The sequence below is a fragment of the Haemaphysalis longicornis genome, unplaced genomic scaffold (genome assembly GCF_048455015.1).
Source record: "Haemaphysalis longicornis isolate Haplotype H1 unplaced genomic scaffold, Haemaphysalis longicornis Haplotype H1 scaffold_1, whole genome shotgun sequence".
Lineage (NCBI taxonomy): Eukaryota > Metazoa > Arthropoda > Arachnida > Ixodida > Ixodidae > Haemaphysalis > Haemaphysalis longicornis.
The window spans coordinates 273074177-273101927 of record NW_027526203.1 but is presented as its reverse complement, the minus strand read 5'-3'; the positions used below and the strand labels follow the sequence as shown (position 1 = coordinate 273101927).

Genomic DNA, 27751 nt, shown 5'->3' with positions numbered 1-27751 from the left:
GAGAGAGAGAGAGTGTGCAAAGCGCTGAAACAATTTTTCAGATATTTTGCTTTTTTATCGCCCGGCAGTTCATGTATTGAACTGCTTTTCATAGTACAGGTAACTTATGCAGGTGACGCAGAAGCTCCTGCCAGCGGTTCCCGGCGCGAACACACTGCCAGAACTACTAGCCTGTCACGGCTGAAGCCAGTGATCAAACGAGAGAACGTTTACCTTCGTTGTATTTTGATTTTTACCACTCTTCTTTTTCACATTATTTCACAGCAGCCTTGTATTAACATAAAAATGTGAAATAGACATGTTCAACAACAACAACATACAGTTGTCCAAAAACCATTTTCAGGGTTTTTTTCCTAACACCTAACGAGTGTAACGAGCCCAGCGGGATTTTTTAACTTACACACCTCTGAACGTGGAATTCAGTTCAATTTTCCCGGGTTCGCATAGTGCTCGCTGTATGTTGGGACTTGAACCACGCACCTCCCGTATAGAAGTCCATGTTATTTGTCATAAAACTGCGACTGGTGAATATCGGTCAGACCTGCTGAGGTAACACTTTCATGGGTAAGTAGTCGTTTGAGCGCACCATCTTGGTACAATTTGTTTCAGGAGGGTTACAATAAAACACGCGTTCAAGCCTCTTCCCATTACCACACGCCTCCGGTTGGAGCCCATGTATTGAGTTCCTAATTGTGTACAAGTTCACGGTGAGCTACCCAATTATGACAAACTATTGAACACGTGTTACGTGTAAGAAATCACTGAATGAATCATTAGTATGGTGGCCCACCCGGGCATCGCCGGGTATATATGACGTCTTTTTCATTGTTGGTATATTCAAATTACTCTATTTTCACGCAATACTTCTGGGATATGGCTGGTTTACGGCAATATAACTCTCTCCACTGTTGTTAATGAGGCAGTCTAACCGTTACGAGCGAGTAACCTACCTTGCGTTGATCATTAGCATCAGCTGCTTTAAACGGTAAGCGGTATTTTAATTGCTTCGTCGTGAGCAACGCCAAGCCACGGTTTTACACTTTTTTTACTACAAATCAACGGCAGAAACAAGAAGCCTCTTTGGCAACCTGCAATGAAAAATGTTTAATTAACTACCGCTGCTGATGGTATGCTGGGCTCTATGAAACTAATTAACACATCTTTAAAGTTTACCTTATTCGGTTGTTGTAAAGAGAAATCTCCAGCAATGTTACGGAGCCGCCAATTCACATGGGGTTGTCATTTTTGTTAAAAAGAAGCCGGAGTTGATGATGAGCTGACACATATCAAACAAAAAAGAGGACGGCAAATACTGACAAGCACATTATTAGTCCAGCGAAAGCTGCAACCCGACCCCCCCCCCCCCCCCCCTCCTTCCTCCCTCATAATAAGTACTTCTGAAATATTGGCGCATTGTGTCCATATGCTTACTCACCCATATGGTTACTCTTGCCCTTTCGCAATGATAACGACAGCTGCGGACTTGTTTCTTGCGGACAGACAACGTCCCCGACGCTGAACCGAATTCTGGAACCTCAACTTCACACCCCTGCTACAAGGGAATTTGAAAGGCCTCTGAACCCAATGTCATTCGTCCCAAATGTAACTGTTAAGCTGCTACAGGACGTTTCTCAAGGACATTTCGTTGCAATGCAGTTCAAGTTGAAGGTGCACCGCGAAAGACCTTTGAGGCGATCAAATTTCCTTGAAACGCAAACATTCATACCCTCGTGCACAGCGTCCTAACACTGCAATTACAGAAAAAAAAATTGCAAGTATGTTTACATTCTTAAAATCAGCCAGGTCTAAACGTAATTTCAAACTGAACGCCAGAAATACAAAGAGAAATGAAAAAAAAAAAACGAGAAAAAACAAGAGCAACGGAGACGCCTGTGTCCAGAGGACAACAAAGTTTGTTTCCAGCTGCACAGCCAAATCCTGAAAAGTAATTACAATTTAGCAAATGCAAATATAGCTATACCTATATTCATAATTGTAACCACCTTTGCTACAAGCTCTCTGGCACCCCAAAATCCCCCACTTTTTTTGTTAAGTGACGACAGCAAAGTTTCGCAGCAGTGGCGACAACGAAATATGCCTTGTGAACGCTGCGCTTTTCAGCTGCCATTAAAAATTGCCGTGAAGACTCCTTGCAGTTTGAATGACATTTAGAATTTCGAATTCAATTTGACTTGGCCGTCGTTACAAACAAACGTGTAGCAAAGGTATAAGACTGGCTGAGCTTCTGAGCTGCTGGCTGAGCTGCACCGCAATATACTCAAGTGGCCAATCCATACTTCCAAAGAAGAAAAATCGGCCAATACCATACCATGCATACAATCTGTGTCCATAATGTGACATGCGCTGCGGCACTGAGCAATTCCCAGCGCCATGCTTGCATTATATTGCAGCGAACCGTGCCTTTTGTTATGTTTACTTATGTGTTTTGTTGCCAGCATATGGCCGCGCCCAGCTGTCTCGTCTGGTTTCGAAGCGAAGTGTCCCCTTCTCTTTGTTTTCTATGCCGCACGGGCTATCTTATTTGATCGTCACTAGACTAGAATAGTCTTCTTTCATCTCCAGTGTTCTCGAATTCGACTGTTCCAGAAACAATCACGCGGAAAGATAAATGCTCTCAGGGCAGACGCCGCGGCATTCCCTTCCCCGACACTCGCCTGCGCACGTCACCTTGCTGACTGCTCCTTCGCCTTTTTCTGAATTCTTTGAGCTATTCGCGGAGCACAAGTTCGCTCCAACAAACTTTGTTCCTGGACGAAAACTGCGCCATCCTTGGCTACTTGAGGATATGCTGTGGAGCGAACCGAATTTTAGTCCAGTCGCGCGTAATTCGAAATTTCGTGTAATTTTACGCTATTTACTGGTTTTAATTTCTAATACAGGCACATTTGAGTTCGTTTTCGTTGATGATGTTGGCATTACATTGGTTTTAGACAGCCGTGTCCTAACTTATCGCTGCTGTTTTTTTTACGTCAGATTCGAGCAGGCGGCAAGCATATGCTTATCGGTGCCGCCACCGTCGTTTCCGGTTAGCGGTGATTACAGGTTTCCGCGGATGCCTGATTAGCACGGTTGATAAGCGCGGCAAAGGGCCCTGACAGCTGCGGGCGTCTAGTAACGACCGCAGATACTCAATGAGCTCACGCTAGAACCGCGTCTTTAGGAAAGCGCTACCCCCTCCAAGAAGAGCCCTGACTAATTAATCTCGGTCCTTGCTAAGACGAGCCAAGCGCTGTTATCCCGTAGAACATCCTTGTTTCAAGTATATAACTCGTGTATGCCGTTTACCCTTTCAGAGCAGTGCTATGATGGCCTTGGTTATCGTTTGTTTTCAATTACTTCTAAATCTAAAGTATGCATGCCAGTTGCCAAAGTTACGTTCTTCAATAGACGACTGTAGAATAGCTCCTCCGTGGTACCTCTCATCCTTGATCACACTACGAGTTATGGTATACGGCGCTGAATGGCGAGACCAAAGCTGGCCTGTTGCTCTCGTTTTTTTTTTTTTTTTTTTTTTGTACAAAGGTAGGTTTAACTACGCACCTCTATCGAGGAAGCCGAGCCGGAACTTTCTTTTGCAGGCTCCACGACCCTTACTCGGTTGAGTTGAGGCTCGCGTGAATCGTCCGACTCCTCTGTAAGCACTGTGTCTCGCCAGCGCGCAAGACCGGCATCGTCCTCTCCGCAGTCAGCCGCAAACATGGCGTTGTTAAAGCACGATCGCACTACGTTCGACGAGCTGTGCCTCATGAGGCCGTTGTGCCCGTCTTCGCAGACGGTCCCGTCGTGCGCGGCAGACACAAGGGCACCCACGGATTTGTGCCGTCGGCACTGAGCGGTTGGCGCTGTTGCCGACGGGTCAGAAGGTCGGCCATCGCGCGAAGGACTCTTCTCCCCGGGAACACCATCGTACAGGCCACCAAATACACGGCCGTCGGTCACCACGTCGAAGTCACAGTGCAAAGACTGCCCGACGCGTGTTACTCCTTCCCGATCTTGGCTGTCGCGTAGTTTTGGCCTCGGCAGCGGGCAGGCAAGCTGGGGTGTCCCGTCCAGAGGACACTCCGGCTGCGACAGGGCAGCCGTCGAGTCACTGCGTTCGCTCGAGCCGTGGGAGGACAAGGAGGATCGGGGAGGTCCCGCGAACGTCGACTCGCGGTGTCCCTTTGTTGAAACGGCCTCGGGCTCTGTCCGTCGGCACTGACTCAACTCGTCCTCGCTCGCCTGGAATAAACATCGCGCACGCTGTAAACAAGCCAAAAAAGGCTGTGACTGAAACGAGTCAGCTTTGAAACCGCCGAATGAAAGAACGGGGAGATGACGGTTACAGAAAATACGCAACAAAGAAAGGTCGTGTGGAAGCCGGTCTGCGTTGTGAAATAGTAGCCCGACGGGAAATCGCCCGAAGTTTGCTGGCAAGCGGCGCTCGCGGCAACCTTTCACAGTCACAGATGTGTTGTCTTTGCAGTGTTTTCGAACTATAGTTCGACCCTATCCAAGCACCTTAGTCAGTGAGCCGCGCGCGGCCGGGGGTGGGTGTGCACTATCCACTGATAGCTTCCAGTGTATACAGGTAGCCTGCAGAGTTCACCAGCGGCTTTGTCTGTTTAAATCGACTTTTGTTCTTTCTCACGTTAGCTCGAAGAAAAGCGAATACAGCTGGTTTCTTCTTTATTCTAAGTTATTAGCCGTATTACTCTTGTTTGTTGCAGCATAAGCGAACGTTGGCAGCACAATTTTTCGTGCAACAGACCACCGGTTTTTGTTTTACCAGCAGCCAAGAATAGCCTTTGCCGTGAATGTGTGAGTGCAGATTACCTTTGTACTTTTTCTTTTGTCAGCCTGAAAACCATTAACAAATATGACAGGGGTCATTATAAAGCTAAAAGCTCTCAAACAAACAGCTATCTTGGGAAGTTCACTGCAATAAGCGACAAGGTGCTTTTTTACGCACAGTTAGGTCGAAGTGATAGCTCTATCGAACAACATATCATTTTGATCGAATTCTTCCGAAGTGTTCAAGTAAGAAGCATTTAGCAGAAAAAAATTCGGACCAAATGGCTGCGTTCACGACGACTCTTACTCGCTGATAATTTTGTTTTTCGACAAGCTAAGCGGGACCATGACTCCGCTTTCCGTGCACGAGACATACTTACGACAAAGTAACCGACATTTGAGGGTATTAGCGAAGAAAAGCTTGTCGTTAAAAAGATGGCACTATTCAATGCCAAGCATTTCACGTTCAGATTATACTGCGCTGCGTCTGTCTGTTCTGCTCCCCCGAATTTTATTATCTGCAACGTAGCTCCTTTGTTCGTTCACAACGTGCACATCTCCACGTCCGCCAACACTTAAATGAAAAAAAAAAAAAAGTGCGGCTTCAAAAGAATAGTTTATGTAAACTGTTATACTGGCAAACAGTGGGAGCGCGATTTGCTTGGGCATATATGCTGCAAATCAATGTAGGATGCTCATTTCAGCCATAGTGTATCCAGGTACACTTGAAATGCGAACTCGTTATTGTATCTTGCGCTTGGAGAAGACAGACAGTTTTAAACGTGTTCGCGTCTTGTCCATGTACGGCACAATAGCGAGTACGAATGAGCAAGGGCCAAATTTATGCCATAAAAAAACTAAACGCTCCGATAATTATTGATATGAAAAACGCAACTTTCACTTCGCCAAGCAGTAGAAAATAGTATTTGACGATTCTGCGCAGGTAGCCACCGCAGCCTCAACTGTCGCAGGCGCACAGAGTTACAAATGCTCGGCAATGCGAAAGTATTCTGGGCGCCAGGTCAAGAACACTCCAGGTCAACAACTCTTGGCAAGATCCTTACAAAGTAAAGTTCCCACTCACAAACGGTATCCCTTTCATAAAAATGGTAGTTGAACTCAACTCACTGATACGTTCCGATTTTGGTCGCAGTGCTGCCGGTAGACGGTAAGGGTCACAAGGCCAGATGCGGCTCTCAGTATCTCTAGGGCTTGCTGGAAGCAATCAAAAGTGAATAATGAGTCCTAAACATCGAGTAAAAATAAGAAAAAAAACGATCTCAGACTGTGATTTCAACACCGAGGGTACAACTTCGTCCGAGGCCAGCTGTTGGGAAATTTTGAACATTAGTTGAGATGAGGCGCGATTTTTCGGCGTGCCCCAAGATATCGTGAGCACGGGCGCTTTTTTGTATTTCGACTGCATCGCACAAACATCCGCCATTACTGGAAATCGAACTCCAAACCTCGCGCACAGTAGCACAACAATTCGGCCACCGTTGAACCGCGACAAATTTTTAAAAATTTCAACTGTAGCTTCAAGTCACAGTCTATAGGTTATTCCACGCTACCTAAAAAAAAAAAAAAATATCAGGACTTATTCGTACAATCTGGATGGAACTTTAACATCACAAGCCTGTATAGATCATCCAGGGTAGAATTTCTTCAATGCGATACCTTTTTTTACCCGCCGCGGTAGTTCACTGGCTAAAGCGCTGTGCTGCTGAGCTCGAGAACGGAAGTTCGATCCTTGTCGCGGTGGCCGTTTTTCTGATGGCGGCGAAAAACAAAAACCAGCGTATCGAGATTTCGGCGCACTTCAAAGATCCCAAGGTCGCCGTGGGCCTCCACTATACGGCGTCCCCTCATAGCACATGTAGGCGCAGCTTCGTTGCGCGAAGGGAAGCGAAAATTTCTATAACTTTGCCTAAGCAGGACGGCCCTTCTGAGTGTAACTTAGAAAACATAAATGCGGTGCTTCAAGTAGACTAGTATATCTTCCTGCGCATTCACGACATGAAACGGAGGATAAGCCTCGGCACTGTCAGCGCAAGGTCCGAGCATTGTACAAATTACCGGCATATTGGAGTCTCCGTAAAACAATTAACGGCCGTAGCGAAAAGCAGACACCGGGACACGGTCGAACGTCTTTTGTTTTCCCACGCATCTTTCTGCCGTCTTGCTCCACTGGAAACAAAATTTCTCCACTTACTGTAGCCCTCTATCTTACCGGCGCCAGCCCACCGCACGCGACACGTATCATGGCGCCACTTCGTTGGTTAGCAAAATGGAACGCCAAGCGATTGCAGACAGCATACAGAAGTGTAGCCCGGAATAAGGAAACCTGAGATGTATGATTACAAGCATGTCTGTCGACAAAAACGACAGCGGTAACGGCGGCCAAGCACCCATGCAAGGTAGTGTCATTTTTTTTAAAGAGAACAAATATAAGAGGCCTTAATCCTGATTTTTTTTTCTGTTTAATCAGAACCGAATCAAATGAACTTCTTGTTGCAACCTCAGAACATAACACCTATGCCGGAACTGTGATAGGTGAGGGTTCCGCACCAGTTCGGCTAATAGCTCACGTTAGAAATTGTAGGGATTGGGACTAAGAACGAGAACGCGAAGCTCTTTTGCGGAAAGAGTATTTCGAAACATTGCGCTGTAGGCAAACAATGGGCAAACAATTACATTCTCGAGAGTGCAAATTCGGACGATGCAGTGCCGAAGGCATAAGTAGGAAAATAGTGCCATGGAATAATATCACTGTGATAGCACATGCCTGGAGCACGGGTGAGGAGGAGGGGGTAAACAAGAGGGGGAAACGCAAGCGTCCTGTCGACGTGCGCGCGCAAGTTTGCACAATGGCTACACAACCACTGAGTGCTGAGATTAGGTAAACAGACACCGTATAAAGCCCGACCCACATGGAGCGAACTTCGCCGACAAACTTCGCCCGCCTAGACCCCACATATTCCAGTTCACTCTACCATGGAGGAAAGAATACTTTCCCCGGCCGTGTATCCAGCAGAGCTAGATCGCCGACTAACTGCTGTTCTGCCGGCGCTGCGGCGCCCCGGCGGCGTTCGCCGTTTTACGGTGAAGCTGTTAGCCTCTCGTCGGTTGGAAAATTTTGTGCCGTAACCAAAAACACCCAGGCAGGATCCAGCAGTTCTCGCACAAGACGCCGAACGCATGCGTCGCGCTAATCAAACGTGCTGCACAGAGCTCAGTATTCCTGTGGAGAAAGAAACCACCAAACAAGCATCGAAACCGCATGATGGATGATAAGGCGCCGGTGAACAATGCCCCCCCCCCTTCCTTCCCCCCGTGTATTCTGTTAAAGATTAGGTTTGAGCCCAAGGACGCGGGTTCGATTTCCGACCGCGGCGGCCGCTTTTCTGATGGAGGCGAAAAGCGAAAACACCCGTGTGTTCGAGATTTCGGCACACGTTAAAGATTCCCAGTTGGTCAAAATTAATCCGGAGCCCCCTACTACGGCGCGCATCATCTCCTGTATTGGCGGTGAGCGCGACCACGGGCGGCGCTGCGAATCGCGCCTCCGTGACGTCGGCTTAGGGATTCTCGCATTTGTCGTCTGCTACACTCGGGCTCGCTCTCCCTGCTGTTTCTTTGCGCGAGGTCGACGTCTGGTGCTTGTCCGCACCAGATTTTGCGTGTGCGTAACTTTTTATCATTATAATAGACTTAAAATCGCATGCACTAGCTCAAGCGTGAGTTAGTGTATAGTTTTGGGTACTGCTACGGAAGTAAGCATTGCCGGCGTCGCCCCATTCCTTTCGAAACCGGCCCTCTGTAAAGCGCGAGGTGTCTGAGCTACGCACCAGCTTCTTTATTAAGCAATCTTTCGAATAAAGGGACAACCAGCTGATAGCAACTGACAACAGCGAAAGTACAAGACCAAAACAAAATCCAGGCTTTCGGCGCTGTCGACTTCGTCAGAAGGCATTACGATTCCCGATAATTATATGCAAGGTAAAACAGTTTTTGCAACTTTGCCGACTGCTCGAATGTATTGTATCACATCACTTTACATTTTCGTGGCATGAAATATGCCGATATGCACTATGGGCTGCGAAAACCGTAGGTTGAGTTACACCAGGCTTCTAACCAGTATTCATGTTTATTGATCAAAATGAGTCACGTGTACGGTAAAGATACAGTAACACTATGTTTGTTCAGGCCTGCAGGGATATTTCAGTATATTTAACACAGCCATATCTTCCCAATATTCAGATATGCGTTATAGGAAAGCTGTACTCAAGAGGAGGAGGAGGATAAGGAGGAGGAGAAACTTTATGTACACTAAAATCGAGCTGATTAGTGGACCGGGTCCTCAGTCCAGGACCAGAGAGTAAGAGCAATTTTCTTCCATTCCTAAAACGCCATCCTGGGTAGACCAGGATTTCTTTACGCCTGGAAGGGTTGGAACAAAATAAAGAGCTGCTTGGAAATATTCATCGGTTTCGATTCTTGTAATATATACACGTATACTATTTGTTGCGTTCTTTAGCGAGTATACCAACCCTTCAACACCGTGATCATGTCCTAATCGTTCGGGTTGAGAGTCAGTAAGTTATGATAACGATGGTTACGATATAAATTCGGAGCAAAAAAAGCCACCTTCGAGTACTCTGGACAACGTTGCCTGGGCCGCGTCCGCTGGAGTAGCATAAACCTTCTCATTGCATTTGCATGTAAATAAACAACGCACGCTGTGGATATACTCCTTTTTGCACACAGCCATAACTAAAGCCAATTTGTGAAGAAGGGAATGTATGCCATACAGCCTGAAGAAAATATCCCCACGATCTATGTGAGCCTCCCAAACACCCCCAAACCTACTGATAAGACGCTTGTGACGGTGCAGAAAAATTAATGCGTTGGGCACAAAAAAAAAACATTCACTGATACAAGTCAACAGCAACGAGAGAAATAGAAGACAGCCGCTTTATTTTCTGCTGTGCGATGGGTGTGTAGGGGCCCGCTGCTTGCTACGTAGCATCAGACTGTTGAGTCTTCATAAGAGCGTCTCAAAAATACTGTAGAGAAGCCTACGCATTTTGAATATTTATCGAAGAGCTCTGAGCGCTGAACCTCGCGAATAAGCTAGAAAGGATGAGTTACACATGATTTTCTGACCGATGCACTGAAAAAAAAAAATGTTCTCTCTCGCATAGTGTGTTGTAAACTCGTGGGGGATACAGCTTGAAATTATTCATAGCTGTGAGAAGCTGGCAAAATAACTGAATTACTGGAAATACGCTTTTCAATGCAATAAAGTATCAAAGCGGGCGCTTCTAGCACAGGCGCTGCTGCCCCTCACGAGCGGAGTGTAGCAGACGACAGTCGCGCGCGTCCCTAAGCTGACGTCAGAGCCAGGGGGCGCCATAAAACATCTCACCGCCAATAGCGTCGGCGCGTTAAACCCCATAATTAATCGAATGATTCGGTTTGCAGCTGCTCTATGACTATGAATGAAAGCGAAATACAATGATAGCAGTGCATGATGAGAAAAAAACGGCTGTGTCTTCAATAATGCCCGGATAATGCTGGTAACCGGGGGCTAGTGGCTAATGCTGGTGGCTAATGCTGGTGGCTAATGCTGGTAGCTTTAACTAGATGTTACTGTAAACCGTTTAGTGATAAAAGGAAGGCAATAGGCTTGAGAGCGGTAGCGGATAGGTAGGCAATGGAGGAAATGTAGATTAGAGTTCTTTAGTGGGCACCGTGCAGCGAGTCTTCAGGTCTCTTGGATAAGGGATCCGTTTTGCAGTAGTCCAGACCTATACCGCTCGTGTTAACCGCTCTTAATAGGAAATGAATTGTGGTGCATTCTTCCTTCCAGCCAATGTGTGTGTGTGATTTCGAAGTCAGGGAATAATGTTTTTTTTTTTGCATTTTGTAAACTTATGGCGCTTCCAGACGGGATGATTTGGGTCACTGACCACCACCCCACTGCCATCACCATACCGTCTCGCGTGTGCCGACGCCAATAGCCAAATCTCGTATGAAGCAGTCGAAGCCGGTATTCCCAGTGGCACGCTGTCGGCTGTCGTCATTCGGATACTCTGGCGCCATACATTGCATCGCTGAGACAGCCTCATTACGTTAGAGTTCCGAAAAAACGTCCACCCAAACTACAGAGATATCAAGCAAAAAATATGGAATGGGCGAACTTTCGAGTCAGGTGCAAAAACTACACAAAAGTGGCCGCACCGCCAGCCAAAACTGCGGAGATATGGAGTAAAGAAATCGGACAGGTTGTGCCTCTTTTATTCAAAATCGAGACATCAGCGATGATCGCGGCCGCTGGACATTTTCGTGAAGGGTGCTCCCAGGACTTTCGAGGGTGTCGAAGCTGGCGCGACTTTAGGGGGTGGGCGATCTTGGGGTTTTTTAGTAAAATGAATTTTTCACCCCTAAAGTGAGGTGGGCGATGTCTCGGGGGAGGGTGTTCTATCGAAACTTTACGGTATATAGCTTGATTTTTGGCGCTGGTGCCGTGGAGGAAAATCCCCGGGTTTTAATCCACGAGAAGCAGGTTCAAGCTCCGGTGAAAACTTAAACCAGCACTGCGGGTTATAATTTTTCTTCTTTGCATTACTATTCTAGATAAACTACTTACGCAGAAGAACAAACTGCACTGTACTACTTGGGAAATTGTGAGTATGCCACTTATCACGGAGCTCAATTCCTCGCAAACACATCCAGGACCTGCGACTTCCAGGGTTTCGCAATACTCTGGCGAATCAAGAACAGCAGGCGCCACAACAGTCTGTGGATGTTCTTTCACCGTTCTGTTGTTTACCGATAACGCAGTGATAGCGCTCATGGTTCCGGGACCGATAAGGCACGGAGTCGAATCTGAGCCGATAGCTTTATAATGAGAGCTCTATGTGGTAGGGTACCGTGCACGACTTCCACTTTGCGGTCTGAGCCTCCCGTCGGCACCGTCTTCGTCGACGCCGACGTATTCGGGGCAATACATTGGCCAGGATGCTAAATCTGAAAAATGTCTTTCATCGCCATCGTCGACATAAAGGATTTTCCTAGATGTAGGGCTAACTCCTACTTTGGAGGATGTACGACACAAAATAGGATTACAAGCGATGGGCGTATTCACACACACACGCATTCCTTCTCAATCCACTCCGCCAACGTGACGAGCAGGTCACTGTTCCTGTTGAGGAGACGCCTGGTTATGCCGCCTCCCACCATACCGCTTCTTTTACATTACAAATTGGAGCGGAATGACATGTCAACTCGAGGGACGGTATTCTATTCCCTATTCGCTCCTAGGTCTCTATTCCCTGTAGGTCATGCTTGTGATGACAGTAACCAAGTGTCGTGACGTACAAATGTACGCGCAGTTTTTGCTGGGTTCAAGGCACCCATAATATATATATACTATGATAAAAGGTCAGGATATCGTGAATCCGCCTTGCAGTTGGCAAAAAACCTGCGTTCCTCTGTGTGGTGGTGGTGGTGGTGGTTGTTGTGTGGGATCAGGCGGGGTTGGCCTGGCTGGATATGCCGGAAATTTCTCCGCCCAAGCTCCTCCTAATTATTCAATTATTCAACGGTAGAGTCCTTTCACCCCGAGTTTGCCAGTTCCGTCTCCTTAAGGAAGCTTAGTAGGAGGCGCGACACGTCTCTGCGCAGCATCCAATGTCCCCTTGGAAAGACGATGTGGTCCAGAGTGCTGTGTGGGGCTGCCAGCTTTCGAATCGCTGTGAGCATTGCAGTCCGCTCGACATCATGCTCTGGGCAACACATTACGTAGTGGTGTATATCCCCTATCACTGCATATGACGAACACAGAGATGATCGCACGAGGCCAACCTTGACTAGCCATGCTGGGGTATTCGCTGAGCCCGTTCGGATGCGCTATATCAATGTTGCCTCCGATCTAGTAAACGTCCCTTTGTCAAAACCGCCTTTGTAGTCGGTTTATCAGCGCAGGTTGGCCAAGGAGCTGAATCTGAGCAACCATTGTCACTGCTGTCACTTCGTTGACGAAATTGGTTGTCTTTATTCAATAAGGAGACTCGTAGCCCAAGGAGGGTTAAGGATTATACGAAGGGAATACTTGGGTGGCAGGTCTTCGTGCCTTCAGCCATGGATGCCATCTTGTAGGGGGGGGGGGTTCATCAAGCTCGCCTCATGCTGTTCTTAAGAGACCGCTTTTCAGCGAGTAGCGGCCAATTTCCCCGAGCAAAAATGGCTGGCTGCGGGCTAATCCAAGATGGGCATTTAGCTCAGGGCTTGCCATTTCTCGAGTAAGGCAGCCCTGCCCCTGCTGAAGCTTGTGCAGTGCCAAATTAAATCGTAGAAATGCTGCCCTACCTGCTCTCTGCAAAAGGTCACGTGGGTGCCGATATAGAGGACGTAGCTCTACTGAGCCATATGATGTCTCGTGTGTAGGCTGCGTTTGCATACGTCTTATCAATAAAGATTTGTTCTTGCCTCTTGAGGGATTGTCACCAGGCAGGAACCCCGAGGGCGTAGTCTCGTCAAGGCGTTTGCGACTTTCTTGCCGTAATTTGTCTGAACAGAGGTGCCATTTCAGTGGAGCGGGGAGCCAAGGGAGGTGTTGTGAGTAAGCACTACCTGGCAGTATCGTGAGCTTGCTGGTTCCCGTCTGCTTTGCATCATGTTGCTTTATTTATTTAACGTATAATTTTCGCTGCATTTCTCGTGTAACAGTTTGATATATTTTTATGGGAGGTGCCCCGGACGGTTCGTGTAACTTCGGGACCTCCTCCAGTATTGCGTACGAACAATAAAACTAAAGACGATTTTGAGACGAGTCATAGTTTTGTATAGTTTCGTCCCCACGCTGCCACATCTGTAAATCAGAAAACGAATTGGTATTATTCTCCGCTGAAGACTGGTGCACCTATCAGCGGCAACCCAGAAGGCAGGTATTCGGGCGTGGGCCTGGTCATGGTCATCCAGGTGACCCCTCATGATCATCTCAACTCTAAATCATTTGTGTGTGTATCTGTTAATGTACTGTCATTCACTGCATGCAGGAGAGCAAATTTGATGAATAACGACTGCGGGCGTGCGATTTTAATGCAGAAACGTGGTATGTGTTGTGACATCAGGTAATACAAAATTTCACAATGCACGTCACATTTTTTAGTCAAATGTGACATGTCACTAGGTCTTGTCATTGGACTATTTTGCTCGTGTTATCGTGATGTCTGGTCACTCATGGGGGCTGTGAGAAAGGCCCTCGGGTGTAAGAGTGCAACAGAGGTCAACCGCGCACCCGCGCGCTGCTGAGACGCGAGTCCATGTTGTTGCTGACTGGCGCTCTCAGAAACTTATCCCGTAGCAGAACAAGATTTGTCTCCTACCTTTTAGCTACAGAAATGAGGCTTCATTATCTATTAGTCATCAGTAATTATGAGTATTTGATTGATTGTAGGGTTTAACGCGCCGACGCAACGCAGGCGATGAGGCGCGCCGTAGTGGAGGGCTCCGGAATAATTTTGACCACCTGGGGATATTTAACGTGCGCCTAAACCTCGTACACACGGGCGTTTTTTATTTTCGCCTCCATCAGAAAAGCCGCCGCCGCGGCCGGGAATCGACCCCGCGACCTCGTGCTCAGCAGCACAACGCCTTAGCCACTGAGCCACCGCGGAGGGTAATTACGAATATTAATCTGCAAATTACATGTTGAACGTTTCGATTCCATAGTTGTGGAGATTACATTTGCTAGAAGTAACCACACAAACTTAAATGCTATTTCTATCGCGCTTTAGAGAATGCACGCAAAATCCAATAAAACGTGAGTAGGGTTCGTCCCACACGCAGAAAATTTGACTTTGGAACATAGGGGGGCGTGTCAGACACGCTGAGGCCATACTGAAACAACGTTACAGAAAAAAAGAAGCCCGATCCAACCATCCTCGTGGCTTTTCAGCGCCCACTAGCTGCGAGCACACCGAGTCGGACATCCGTGTTTCTCACGCTTTGCTCAAACACACGTGCTCGATAAGAAAACCTTATCTAATGCTGCCGCAGCGTTACTTTTGTATCACAGCTCGTCACACTTCGCGACTTTCTCATTTAAACGTTCGCGCATCTCCGAGCGTCCGTTGAAGAGTGTGATCTGGCCCTATTCCTAATAAACCGCTCAGAGTTATGCTTCTGAGTCCGAGGACGCGGGTACGAATCCGGCCGCGGCGGCCGCTTTTCAAATGTGGGCGAAAAGCGAGAAGACCCGTGTGGCGAGATCCCCAGCTGTTCAAAAGTAATCCGGAGTCCTCCACTACGGCGCGCCTCATAGCCCAGGTGTAGCTTCGGCGCGTTAAAACCCCAAAAGTTCGAAGAAAGAAAAATCTATGCCAAACACAGTCGACTCTCGATAACTTCAATTCGCTTAATTGGAATTTTCGGTTAATTTGAAGTGATGTTCTGGTCCCGGCAATTTTACATGCAATTTAATGGAAGATATTGCTCGATAATTCGAAGCTAAAACCCATTATATCAGTTAAATTGAAGTTATTTCGAATAAAAACCATCGGGGTGACCCTCATTTTTCGATAAAAATCAAAACTTTGAGCGCCAAAACACCGCCGTGCTCTGCACTACGTCGGCGCCATAGCAACTGAGGCAGCGCACGGTCGATAAAGCGGCATTTCGTTTGAGGCTCCCTTCAGGGTATCTCTCTTTTGTGGTGCTCAGCTTTCTTTGTTAGGCACAGCGCCGTGTGAGCAACTTGTGCGGTAGCCGCTTCAGGCTTCGCTTTCAGCGATAAGCCTCGACTGTCAGGGTAGCCCGTGTCTTGCACTCGAATAAGCCTGGCTTCGACAGTCGATATTCCGAAAAAAATCAAGACGGGAGATGTGTTGCGGACTATAATCACAATGCTGTTTTTGTGCTTTTTTATTTAATAGGAAATTTGGTTAATTCGAAGTGTTTTGCGGTTCCCTTGGACTCGGTATTTACGGTAGTCGACTGCGTGTGGTACGCCAAAGCACTGTGAACAGAATTCAAATGCTCACACGCACCGCTGTGCTTTTGCCGAGCAGGCGGACGCCGTTGACTTTGAGGATGACGTCGCCCGTACGTAGGCGTCCGCAGAGCTGCGCCGGTTGGCCCGGGTACAGTTCGTGCACGCGCACGAAGCCGCTTTCGCACGGCCCGCCGCAGTCCTTGAGGATGCCCAGGCCCAGGCCGCCGCCCACGGCCTTGCGAAGCGCCACCGTGAACACCTTCGCTGCGCGACCGTACACACGCGCACACATCAGCCCGGGCATTATTAGGCTCTGAGTACGACGGGGAAGACATGCAATATGAAAGCGCGGTCATGACGCGCGCAAAGCATGCACAGGCTGATAGGGGCAAGTGGTTAAAGGGGAATAGGTTTCAAAATTGAAATTTATACCTTTGAATTATTTACAGCAGCATTAGTATAGGCTGATCTGCCCATCTGCTTATTACGGTATTTTTGTTGTTGTTGACAAGAATGCACAAATAAAAAATGAGGTTATATATGGCGCGCAGAACGCACTTGAGCTTGAAAGAGATCTGCAAGAGGGGAGAAAATACTATTCGCATTGCACGAGATAAACGTTCGACTGGTGAATTTTGGCGTACATGCTCAAGTGCTAAAACAGAGGCTATATACAGTTAATGGTGCGGTACAACAAAATTGAAATTTGGGTTTTAATGCGCCCAGGCTACGCCTAGGCTATAAGGCGCGCCGTATTGGGCGGCTCCAGGTTAATTTTGACCACATGGGAATCTTTAATGTGCGCCGAAAGTTCGGTTCACGGACGTTTTCGCTTTTTGCCTCCACCAGAAAAACGGGATCGAACTCGCGTCCTTGGGCTCAGCAGCACAACACATTGGCCACTGAGCCACCGCGGCGGGTGCAACCACAGCATGATGCCGAATCAAAACCAAAATATGCCTCATCATCATCGTCATCGTCATCATCATCATTATCATCATCATATTTATTCCCACTGCAGGGCAAAGGCCTCTTCCATAGATTTCAAATTATTCCGGTACTGTGCTAACTGCGACTAATTTATCCCTGCAAACTTCTTGATCTCATCTGCCCACCTAACTTTCTGCCGCCCACTGCCACACTTGCCTCCTCTAGGCATCCACTCTGCTTCCCTTCATGACCAACGGTTATCTTGCCTTCGCATGCCATGCCCTGCCCACGCTCACTTCTCCTTCTTAATTTCTACTAATGCGACCTTAACACGCGTTTTTCCCTGACCCACTTCGCTCTCTTCTTGCCCCTTAACGTTACACCTATCATCTTCCGCTCTATTGCTCGCTGAAAAATGTTCTCTCTCTCTCTCTCTCTCTCTCTCTCTCTCTCTCTCTCTCTCTCTCTCTCTCTCTCTCTCTCTCTCTCTCTCTTCAATTTAAGTTGAACCCTATTCGTGAGCCTCCAAGTTTCTGCCCCGTAGGTGAGCACCGGTAAGATGTAGCTGTTATACACTCTCCTCTTCGGGGGAATGGTAGGCCGCCATTCATTATCTGAGAATGCCTGCCGAATGCACTCCATCCTATTCTTATCCTTCCAATCCCAACCATGATGCAGAGATAATTAAAAAGGAGGAAATATGTATACGACACATGAAGGCGCAATCCGCCAAAATAACAACAGATTTCCCAATGTTAGTAGTAATGAAACACCACCCTGTGCTGAGAAATTTTATGCAGTGAACCTTGTGTGTCGATGGGATAAATAGTATTGTTATATTATTGAACGTGCATTGCACGTAGCACAGCCGCGGACACCAGCGCTCCTGTGGTGGAGCCACATATATGTTGCTAACGTTTCTTGCACGTGGATTGTCTTTCTATTGCGCTGACATTTTCATGCGCCCACTGTCACGCATTAGAGCGACAAAAAAAGCATGATTTTTTGCAGTGTTTCTAAGGAGGAAGCAGGATATCCAGCAGATGCATATCGGCAGCATGCGCGTGCGATTTCCCGGAAGGAAAGGCGCCGAGGAGTGAGCCCCACAACAGAGACACTTATGCAGTGTATTCGCGCCTCTTGCCTCTAAGGTTTGATGAACCTTCACGCGACGGGGTTGCATACGGTCTAGGGCGTTGTGCAGCTGAGCGCGATGTCATGAGTGATTCCCGGCGGCGGTGGCTGTTTTTCCGATGCAGGCGAAGAGTAACCACATTTTTGCGCAGGTTGCAGAACCCACGTGGTTCTTTAACGTCACTATCGCCAGGAAGTGCAGTTCTGCACACGATGAAACACCTTCGGCCACTGATCATACGTTTGACTGAAGCCGGCGCAGCTGCCCCCTCTGCCCATCCTGCTCGAGGGACTTTTTCGGCACGTCTCCATGTCAAGAGCATAGGTGTGCCCCACGTGCCGACTCGGCCACGGTTTTCATGCTACCATACTACCTACCCGGCGCGCCCGCCTCAGAGCCGACTCTGAGATAGCCCACGTGGCGGATCGCCAACTGACGCGCGCCATTTTCGGACAAGCAGCCAGTTGGTCGCACCAGACGCCGTAGAACAGCCGGTCCCGCCTCCGTCCCGGAGCTAGGCAGCGCCAAAACCCGACATCGCGCCGGGATCGGCTCCACCCGGCCTTCATAGTGCCCGGAGCCCAACTACTGCCCTCTCAACCAACCCGGCACAACACGGCCGAAGTAAGCCCCTGCCCCTCCTCTGCTCTGCTGTCCCGGCCGTGCCCATCATGCAGGAAGGCACTATCGCAGTGCCTTCCAGTCCCACCTCAGAGCCCTCAGAGCCCGTGTGGTCTCCCAATACAGTATATGCAGAAGCTATACATGCTCGTATGGGACAGCCATTCGCCTTTTCGGCGAAACGCTTACGCGATGAAGGAAGCACAGACAGCACAACGCTCTGTGCTTTCTGCCCTACCACAACCTTTACACCCCTGTACCCGCACCCCCCGCTTCCTCCCTTCCTCTCCACCCCATTCATGTGAGGATGAGATCTGTTCGTACTTATCGGAGCCATCACGAACCCATTCTACCCTCTGTTGATCTGCCAGTGGAATTTCCGTGGCGTGCGCAGCCAAAATTCTCGCCCACACATGATTTGTTTTCACCACCTCATCTTCCCATCTCCGATCTTTTTATGAAGCTTTTTCCCCAAGATAAGTTTCTGGGCAAGCTAATGATGTTCGGACCTCGTGAAATCGACCTCAAGCTCAAATGAACCCCGCCCTCTCAATGTCAGATGGGGTTGTGAGGTCAGAGGCTGCAGCATGTGTGGGAGGTTTTGACCTCAACTGTCAACCGATGAATTTGAGGCTTAGTGCTTGGAATTGGATCTGAGGTTTAATTGAGGTCGAAAATTCTGCATGGGGTGACTCACGCCACCCTTTGTTTGCTATCTCCATTCCGTGCGGCAGAAGCTTTTCAATGGGGAGAAACGCTGACAGCGATGTGCAAAATAGAGGTGTCCGAAAGAGGAGGAATTGCTCACGCACACGCTGCCATCATTTCCCGATGCTGCTGCGTATGGACTCTATGCTGGCTGGTTCCCGCTGTAGCTCTTCCCATGCTTTGAGAAGTTCATCAAGTTAAAAATAGATACCCGATGATCGACAATAAACGATTCACACAAGTTGGATTGCCGCCTGATGATGACAAGTCGAACGGCTGATTCACATGCGCGAGATCGAGCGACTGTTTTTTTTGTAGGGTGAGAGCATTCGCTACAACAGCGTGCACCCAGGGTCAAAAGTTTACAGGAAGCGACTTCGCCGTTCCAAGTTAATTTCAGCGCTGAAGGCTCAGCGCTTGGTTAGCACTCGTAAGCGATGCATCACGCTTCAGAAAATCATCACCAAATGCGTGTCAGGAGCGACGAGGCCACGGGGAAATTACCTTCGAATGCTGAAATCGTGTCTTGTAAACTTTTGCCCCGGGTGTATACGTGTCATAGGCTGACGGTGCGCACCGGGGCTATTTTCGAAACGACATCACACCTGGAACAGTTCATCATGATCACGTGGTACGTTAGCCCGTAACTCTGTTTTAGGGGCGAGGAGCATTGGATTGGATTGGATTGGATTAAATTAACTGTATCGGATTGGATTGGAATTGTATAACAAAATCGACAGCTGGGCTAGTTGGTATCCGTGCATCCTAAACAGCGCTTGACAACACGACGACGAGGAACAGGGGACACAAGACGGCGCTGGAACAAAGAAAAGGGCCCTATGTAATAGAAATATAGTTCAACAAAATCGACAGCTGGGCTAGTTGGTATCCGTCCATCCTAAACAGCGCTTGACAACACGACGACGAGGAAGAGGGGACACAAGACGGACGGATACCAACTAGCCCAGCTGTCGATTTTGTTGAACTATATTTCTATTACATCGGGCCCTTTTCTTTGTTTCAGCGCCGTCTTGTGTCCCCTCTTCTTCGTCGTCGTGTTGTCAAGCGCTGTTTAGGATGGACGGATACCAACTAGCCCAGGTGTCGATTTTGTTGAACTATATTTGTATTACATCGGGCCCTTTTTTTTTTTTTTTTTGTTCCAGCGCCGTCTTGTGTCCCCTCTTCCTCGTCGTCGTGTTGTCAAGCGCTGTTTAGGATGGATGGAATTGAATATACTGTACACACACGTTGTTACTCATTTACATGCGCGAATGGGCAATGCCACGGGTGATTTACGGTAAGAACGATCCCCAGTGCTTCGCCCACTTGTCATGATTCACTTCGTGGAGATGCGTGAATTTTTTTCCTTCATCCCTTCCTTTCCTTGCTATTTTTTCGTTTCGGCGCAAAATGGTTAGCCTGCTGTGCGAAACAATGTGAAACGAGATGGGAGAGTAAGAATTCGCGTAGTCATAATGCGAGATCAAAGAAACGCGTTTAAATTGAAAACGGACCCTTAAAGTATTCAAGGAAAACATATGCGGCGGGTTCGGTGCTCGGACCAAGTGCTTAACAGGTGCCTCTGCCGCTGTCGTCGGCAGTTCATTGACAGTTCCTTTGAAGCCAGTAAGTAGTAGTAGGGCCCTTTGATGGAAATCATTAAAGGATTCTGGTAGTACCTTCACTTCCAGCACGCTGCTGCCGTTTTTTAATCCTCCACGCTCATATATGGTTATGATTTCTGCATTTTCTGAACTTTTTTTTTTGTTTAGTGAGAAAGCACTTCGGCCCTACCTCCCTGAATTTCGCAGATGTAAGATGAAGTCATATCAACGTCGCCACCATTGCTGAAGCACCAGTCGTACTTCTGGCGCGGCAGCAAGGGGGGGGGGGGGATAAGTACGAGGGTATGCACCAGGCTGACGTTAGACCTAACATTACGCTCTGAGGTCTAACGTCGCCAAACAGTAGCCGCAGCTTGACGTACGAGTTTGACGTTGCTTGGCAGGTATTTGGGGCTACCAAACATTAATCCTAAACTTAGGCCTAACAAGGGCGACTGACCATGCAAGGCTCCTAGTCGTGGTAATGGAGAGAAGAGGGAAAAGGTACGAAGGTAAAAATATGATAACGGTGCTTTCACGCCCACGTATTAAGCCACACTATAAAAAAGTGTCTAGATAGGCTCCCTCGGTATGCTTCCAAGTTCCTTGATATGCTCCCAAAGGGAGCATTAGTTGCACGTCTGATTTTCACCAGCCGCCGCAACGCCAGCTTCACATTATGGCAGAAAAGCCCGCTTTCAGTGCTGCGCAGGTCAGCAGCTATAGTGTAGAACCGGCACTTCCAGCGTGGTGCGAAGCATCAATTAAATACAGGGATCGTCTGCACACTACACCTAGAAGCCACCTAAAATAACCCAAATTAATATTTACAAAAAATGCGTGCAGTTGATTTATAACACTTTTGCATTTTAAAAAGTCACATATAAAAACACTTCTAATTGCCTAATTGAATGGTAACCAGAGGTTGTACCTCAAAGCCAGCAGAGTCCAACGTCCAGACGTTTTTTTTTAGAAATTGGTCAAAAGTACGTCGGGATGTCGCCACTGTCGAAAGCGGTCCAATAGATCGCTATGTGCATGCAGGAAGCGCCAGTCGTACAGTTTAGGAAACGGAATGTTGCGGCAGCTCAGCACCGTTGCCGCCTCTGAGCCCGCGGCACATGTACGCGTAGACTCCGCCTCGCCGCTGCCACCGGCGCGTCGGCTCCTACATGCACGACGGGCGGCTTTCTCACAAGAATTTTGAACTCAAGATGGCGGATGGACGCGTAACTCTGCTGCCCTAGGGAGCTATATTAACTCACACAAGCGTAGATGTCCTCTGCAAATCGAATCAACCTCTCTGTCAGTGGAACATACCAGCAGAGGTGTATTAAACAGCGCTTTATGAAACAGCTAACCAACTCAACTATTTCCATCAATCAATCAATCAATCAATCAATCAATCAATCAATCAATCAATCAATCAATCAATCAATCAATCCGTTAGAGCGCAAGCACCAGAAAGGTCGACCACAAGCAATTTGCGTGCGTACACTGAAGCCTACGGCTGTGTTACACACCCGCAGAGTACCCCATATCTGCGCAGTGCGCAGTCACTGTGTGCGGACGTGCTTTTCTGGTGCTCCGACAACAGCGTGTTTCTACAGTGAATGACAGCGGAGCGGCAGAGACAGCGGAGGACAGTCAAAGCTGAGTATTTACCGGCACGGTTCTTTCTCGCTGTGTCGGGTTTTTCAGCCGCGATGACGCGTAGAAAGCTGGCCTTAACCCTTTCGCTCCCGTTGACGAGTATAGCCGTCATAAGATTTTGTACCAAAATGACCGATGACGAGTAGGGTCGTCAAAGGTCATGATGACTATACTCGTCATCGGTCATTTTGGAGCCCTGACGGCGCTTTTTTGCAAGACATAGGGGTAATTTGGTGAAGCCATTTTTTACTTCAATGCGGGGTTTAATTCCAAGGTGCAACATTTTCTTAACTAATATAAGGTGCTCGTTAAAAATAACAACGTTGGTTTTAATGCGACCACAAAATATGCTCCCTATGAGGCCCGCTGTAATAGAAGACAATTTTATTTATTCTTTACGGCGTTCATTAACACAAAATATCCACCGCATGGGCATTTTGTATTTTCCTTTCTTCAGAACAGACATGAGCTGAGGGGCAGCAGTAACTCGAGAGAAACCCAAAATTAAAAAAAAACAATGTTGGAAGCGATTTTTTTTCTCCGAATAGCAAAAGTTTTTGTGAATATGCTTTCTGTATTGTCCAAGGCAATTTTGTTGTCGGCTTACAACAAATTGCATCGCAATGACATGCTATGCCAAACCGCAGCGGCCTACAAGTTTACGCCGCCATTTACAGCGCGCAACAATGCACGTTTCCGGGCACGCGCAGCTTTGTGCGGCTCAACAGCGTCAGATTCGGTGGACGCTGATGCCTGCGAGCGAGATGCAACCAGCGCTCCTTGTTACGAATCAGCCCTCCGCAGTGCTTTTTGCAACACTCCTCGGCTGTCTGGCAAAGCCTCCACTACGCGCGCCTTTCAAGCAGGCCTCAGTGACTCACGCTTGCAGCCGACGGGGCCAAACGCGTCGCTACACGTCTGGATCGCAGGCGCCTCGCTATCGGCGTGATCAAACTTCGGTGGCGCCGACGCAACACGCAGAGACTTGTCCGAAGGACGCGGGAGTTGTTGCGGAGACCTCCTCCCTCCCCTCTCTCGGACTCAGCGTGCGCCGCTACTACCGACCGCTCACTAACTCTGGAAAGAGTGTTGTGTGTGTCTGTGCCGTTCGTGTCGTGTGCACAATCTAGAGGGAACGCTTGTTTAGCCGTTGGCGCTTTGGGTATAAATAAGACCCCCCCAAGCACTGTAGTTCATTCCTGTTTGAGCAGTGAACCAATTCTGTCACTCTGCTCGAGTCCTGTAACCGTAACCTTGCCCGTCGGGGCATTGCTCTTGTATGGCTTCGGCCCATCTCTCGCCATGCAGTAAACAAGTTACGTTTGCCTTCGGCTTCTGTGCTTACTCGAGGCAACAACATTTTCTGGCCGCGCGCTTCACCACGCTACCACACGCATGTCGGAGGCGACGAGCTCGTCTCGGGTACGCCTGCCCATATACAACACCCTCTATAGCCCAGCGCTGACTTTTGAGACCGTAGCGCCCCAGGTGACACGCCAGCAGAGCGGCGATTTAACATATCAGATAGAGCGGCGGGGGCAGTGGTTCCCATCGGCTCCCACACGCGGCGCAGCGATGCAGTTCGGCCACCGCTCCCGTGCTCCGTTTACTTCTGTGCGGACCTGTACGTGTCGTTTATGCTTAGTGGTGTCGCGGCTAGAACCCGTAGAAGCGCATAACTCGGGGTTAGCTAAGCGGGTTGCAGAACTGGAGGCAGCGCTAAGTAACGAACGCGATGAACGGAAGGCCGTTGAGGGAAAGTTAGAAGCAACTGAGAGGAAGCTAGAAAGGAGCGTCATTTCGCCAACAAATGACGAACACCTCGGTCTATGCAGCGGAAGGGAGGCATGCACCGAGGTGACACACGGGGTGGAAGCAACGAAAGGCAACAGCTACTTCCACGTGCTGCAAGATAGGCCAGCAAAACCAGTCGATAAGCCGGGTACCAGTAAAGAGCAGCACGTGGCAGATGATAGCGTGGTAATCATTGCGGGAGATTCTAACATGAAGAGGAGCAGCGCTGCCATAGTGGAAAGGGTAAAGGGGATAAGCGTGTGAATGTTGGGTGCTTCCCCGGTCAAACGATGCAGACGGTGATGACTCGAGCGAAGGGGCAGCTGGCCTTGTCTAGTAAAGCTAGAAACCTTGTGGTGATTGCCGCGGGGCTTAAGGATGTTCTAAAGGGAGAGGAGGGAAAACTTGGCCAGGAGATAGCGAAGGGGGTAAAGGACCTGCGGGCGACGGCCCCAAATGTGCTCATTGCAGTCTTCACCGTGCCGGAGGTGACAAAGCAGGGAGTGCACACCGAACGGGCAGTACTCGCTGCTAACAGCGAGATCGTGAGGCGCGGCAGAGAACTTGGGCTTGAAGTGGTAGACGTGAACAGGGTAGTGGGCAGCATTGGACATAGACAAGCTTTCCTGGGACAAGCTTTCCAGGATTCACTTCAGCGACAGGCTAGGAAACAAGCTGGGGTGGCGCTTAGGTGGGACAGCGGTAGCTTTTTTAGGGGGCCCCCCGCAGCTAAGGAAGGCAAACTAGGAGACAAAGGGGAAGCGATGGACACATGCACACTCAACGCTGGGAGACAGCCATGCCTAGAGCTAACCGGAGAACCTACAGACATAACTGAGAACGTTGACAGAAGCGATTTAAGTGGAAACAATAGAGCGAGCAATTTTGTAAAAGACAAAATAGACCCCGTAAGCGGAAAGGGAAAAACAAATGCTATCAATATTTAATCAGCTACATAAATATGCAGGGAGGCAGAAAGCCTGATAAATGGGTAGAAATTCAAAACCAACTTGAACGGGAAGAAATAAAAGTGTACGCTTAAGCCGAGACTCACCTCCGAGACCTAGAAGCCCCACCTGTCATAGACAACTATGTCTGGGAAGGTTGCAACAGGACCACAGGATTGAAGAGAGGGGGAGGTGTTGGCATGCTCCTTAAACAAGATACCGACTGGCAGAGAGTGCATGAAAGCTGTAAAGAGCATCTATGGGTTAGAGGCACCATAGAAAGGAAAAATACATGGTTAGGAGTGGTGTATCTGTGGAGCGGAAGTAGTGCTAGGGAAAAAAATGAGGGAATGGTAAACTGTTTGAGAAGAGATATAAACGAGTTCAAAGATTCGGGTGAAATAATCTTAGTTGGAGATATGAATGCCCACATAGAAGGTTTGGATGGATACACAGACAACAACAGTTCTCTACTGATAGATCTATGTTAGGAAAACCGGCTTGTAATAGTAAACACGGAAAGCAAGTGTGATGGACAAATAACGTGGGAAAGCGGTAACAGACCGTCCAGCATAGACTATAGTTTAGTATCCGAGACAGTATACGAAAGGTTGCGGGAAATGATGATAGATGAAAATGGAACGGACAGCTTAGGAAGCGACCACAAGCGGCGTACCTTCCACTTTGGAGGCGCAACCCGGACAAATTTAGAAACAGGTACAATCGAGGAACTTAGTTGAACAATAGATTGTAAGATGAAATCAATAAAAACCAAGACAAAAATTTGGATTACGACGAAATGATTGCGTTCATAAAGGGTAAGATGAATAAAGCAAAGCAACGAAACCGATGGAAAGACAGAAAGCCGAGAAGCTGGTGGAATAAGGAAATAAAAGAGGCTATTGACCAGCAAAGAAAGGCGTCGAGAGAACATAGAGAAGCAAAAAGAACTGGTATGGAACCGGAGGTAGTGAAGGAAAAATGAGATATCTACCGGGGAAAAAAAGAAGTGCAGAAAATGGTGCAAGCAAAGATCAAGGAGAAAAGAAAACAATGGATCACAGAAATACGGAAAAAGGACAAAAGCGCATCCAAGAAGTTTTGGAGCCATGTAAAATTCTAAGCTCAAAAAACGATATCCATCAAAAATTCTTGATTGATGTGGAGGGGAAACATTTAGAAGGAGAGCACGCGTTGGCGCATATTCCTCGAGTGATTAGTGAGAAGTTCAGGGCAACAGTGGTAGGGAAGCCTGCACCGATAACATTAGCGCCACAGAGCACTGCGGGAAGAGAAATAAGTTTGAGCAACCTTGATGAAAAAAAAGCAGAGCAAAAGGTTTCCCCCCCGACAGCAGTGGGCCCGGACAGAATACCAATGCAACTGATAAACCTGCTTTGACCTAAAAGTAAGGAATCGTTTATGAGGGCAATAGATAAGGTGATACAAACCAAACAAATACCAGGACTGGCTAGAAACTACGATGAATTTAATATATAAAGCCAGAGGCAACAAAGCCAGTATTGATTCATACAGACCACTCCCAGTAATGTCAGTAGTGTATAGATTCGTAATGCAGGTGATAAAATCAGAAATTCAAGCATGGATGAAAGAAAATGAAATACTTGGGGAACTGCAGAAGGCATTTAGACAAGACAGGCGATTGGATGATAATTTGTTCGTGATAACGCAATGCATTGAAATTGCGAAACCGCAGAATAGACCATTATGGATTACGTTCTGGGATATTAAAGGGGCATATGACAACGTAAACAGAGAACTGCTGTGGAGAATCCTGAAACTCCAGGGATTAGATGACGAGTTAATGCAGTTTCTTATAGCAATCTATAAAGACAATGAAGTGCACCTTACATGGGAAGGACAGAAATGCACCCAGCAGGTCAACACCCATCGGGTACTGAAACAGGGATGCTCTTTGAGCTCAATACTGTTTATGCTTTACATGGCAGGGTTAGAAAAGAAACTGGAAGAAAGTCAAGTAGGGTTCAGCCTAACCCATATGCTGCAAGGCGAAGTGGTACAACAGCGTATTCCGGGAATGTTACGCAGACGACATTGTTCTTTTAGCTGATAACGAGACCGATATGTAACGGCTAATAAATATCAGCGGCCAGGAAGCCACCGACCTCGGGTTAAATTTTAGCGCAGAAAAATCGGGAATAATGGTTTTCAATGACGCTACCACTGACTCAGTGTCTATCCAGCCAGGCGAATTACCCAGAGTGAAGGAATATCAATATTTGGGAGTGTGGATAAACGAAGGGGATAACTAAAGAACTCACTTAAGGGTAAGGGAAGGCGAAACGCAGCTATAATGAAGCATATAGCTCTGTGGGGATATAACAAATATGAAGTAGTGAGAGGAATGTGGAAAGGAGTAATGGTTCTGGGTCTGACATTTGCGAATGCTGTACTCTGCTTAAAATCAGACGTTCTATCAGGCCTTGAAGTGAACCAGAGAACGGTACCGTTTGGCCTTAGGCGCGCATAGAAAAACAACTAATGAAGCAGTACAGGGATATAAGGGCTGGGCGTCGTTTGA

The 27751-nt window shown here is 48.0% G+C and overlaps 1 protein-coding gene across 6 annotated transcripts in view; it reads right to left on the bottom strand.

Annotated features, from left to right (window-relative positions):
* Nucleotides 1–27751, bottom strand: part of LOC144145926 (uncharacterized) — a 53071-nt gene that overhangs the window by 15807 nt on the left and 9513 nt on the right. For 5 of the 6 annotated variants that reach the window (XM_077677809.1, XM_077677791.1, XM_077677800.1 and 2 more), the window contains 3 exons: nt 15849–16057; nt 5923–6009; nt 3562–4242 (listed from right to left, as the gene is read on the bottom strand). In XM_077677809.1, coding sequence (XP_077533935.1) covers nt 3562–4242; nt 5923–6009; nt 15849–16057 — 977 coding nt within the window. The remainder of the gene's footprint in view (nt 1–3561; nt 4243–5922; nt 6010–15848; nt 16058–27751) is intronic. The other variant, XM_077677825.1, reaches the window with a different exon arrangement.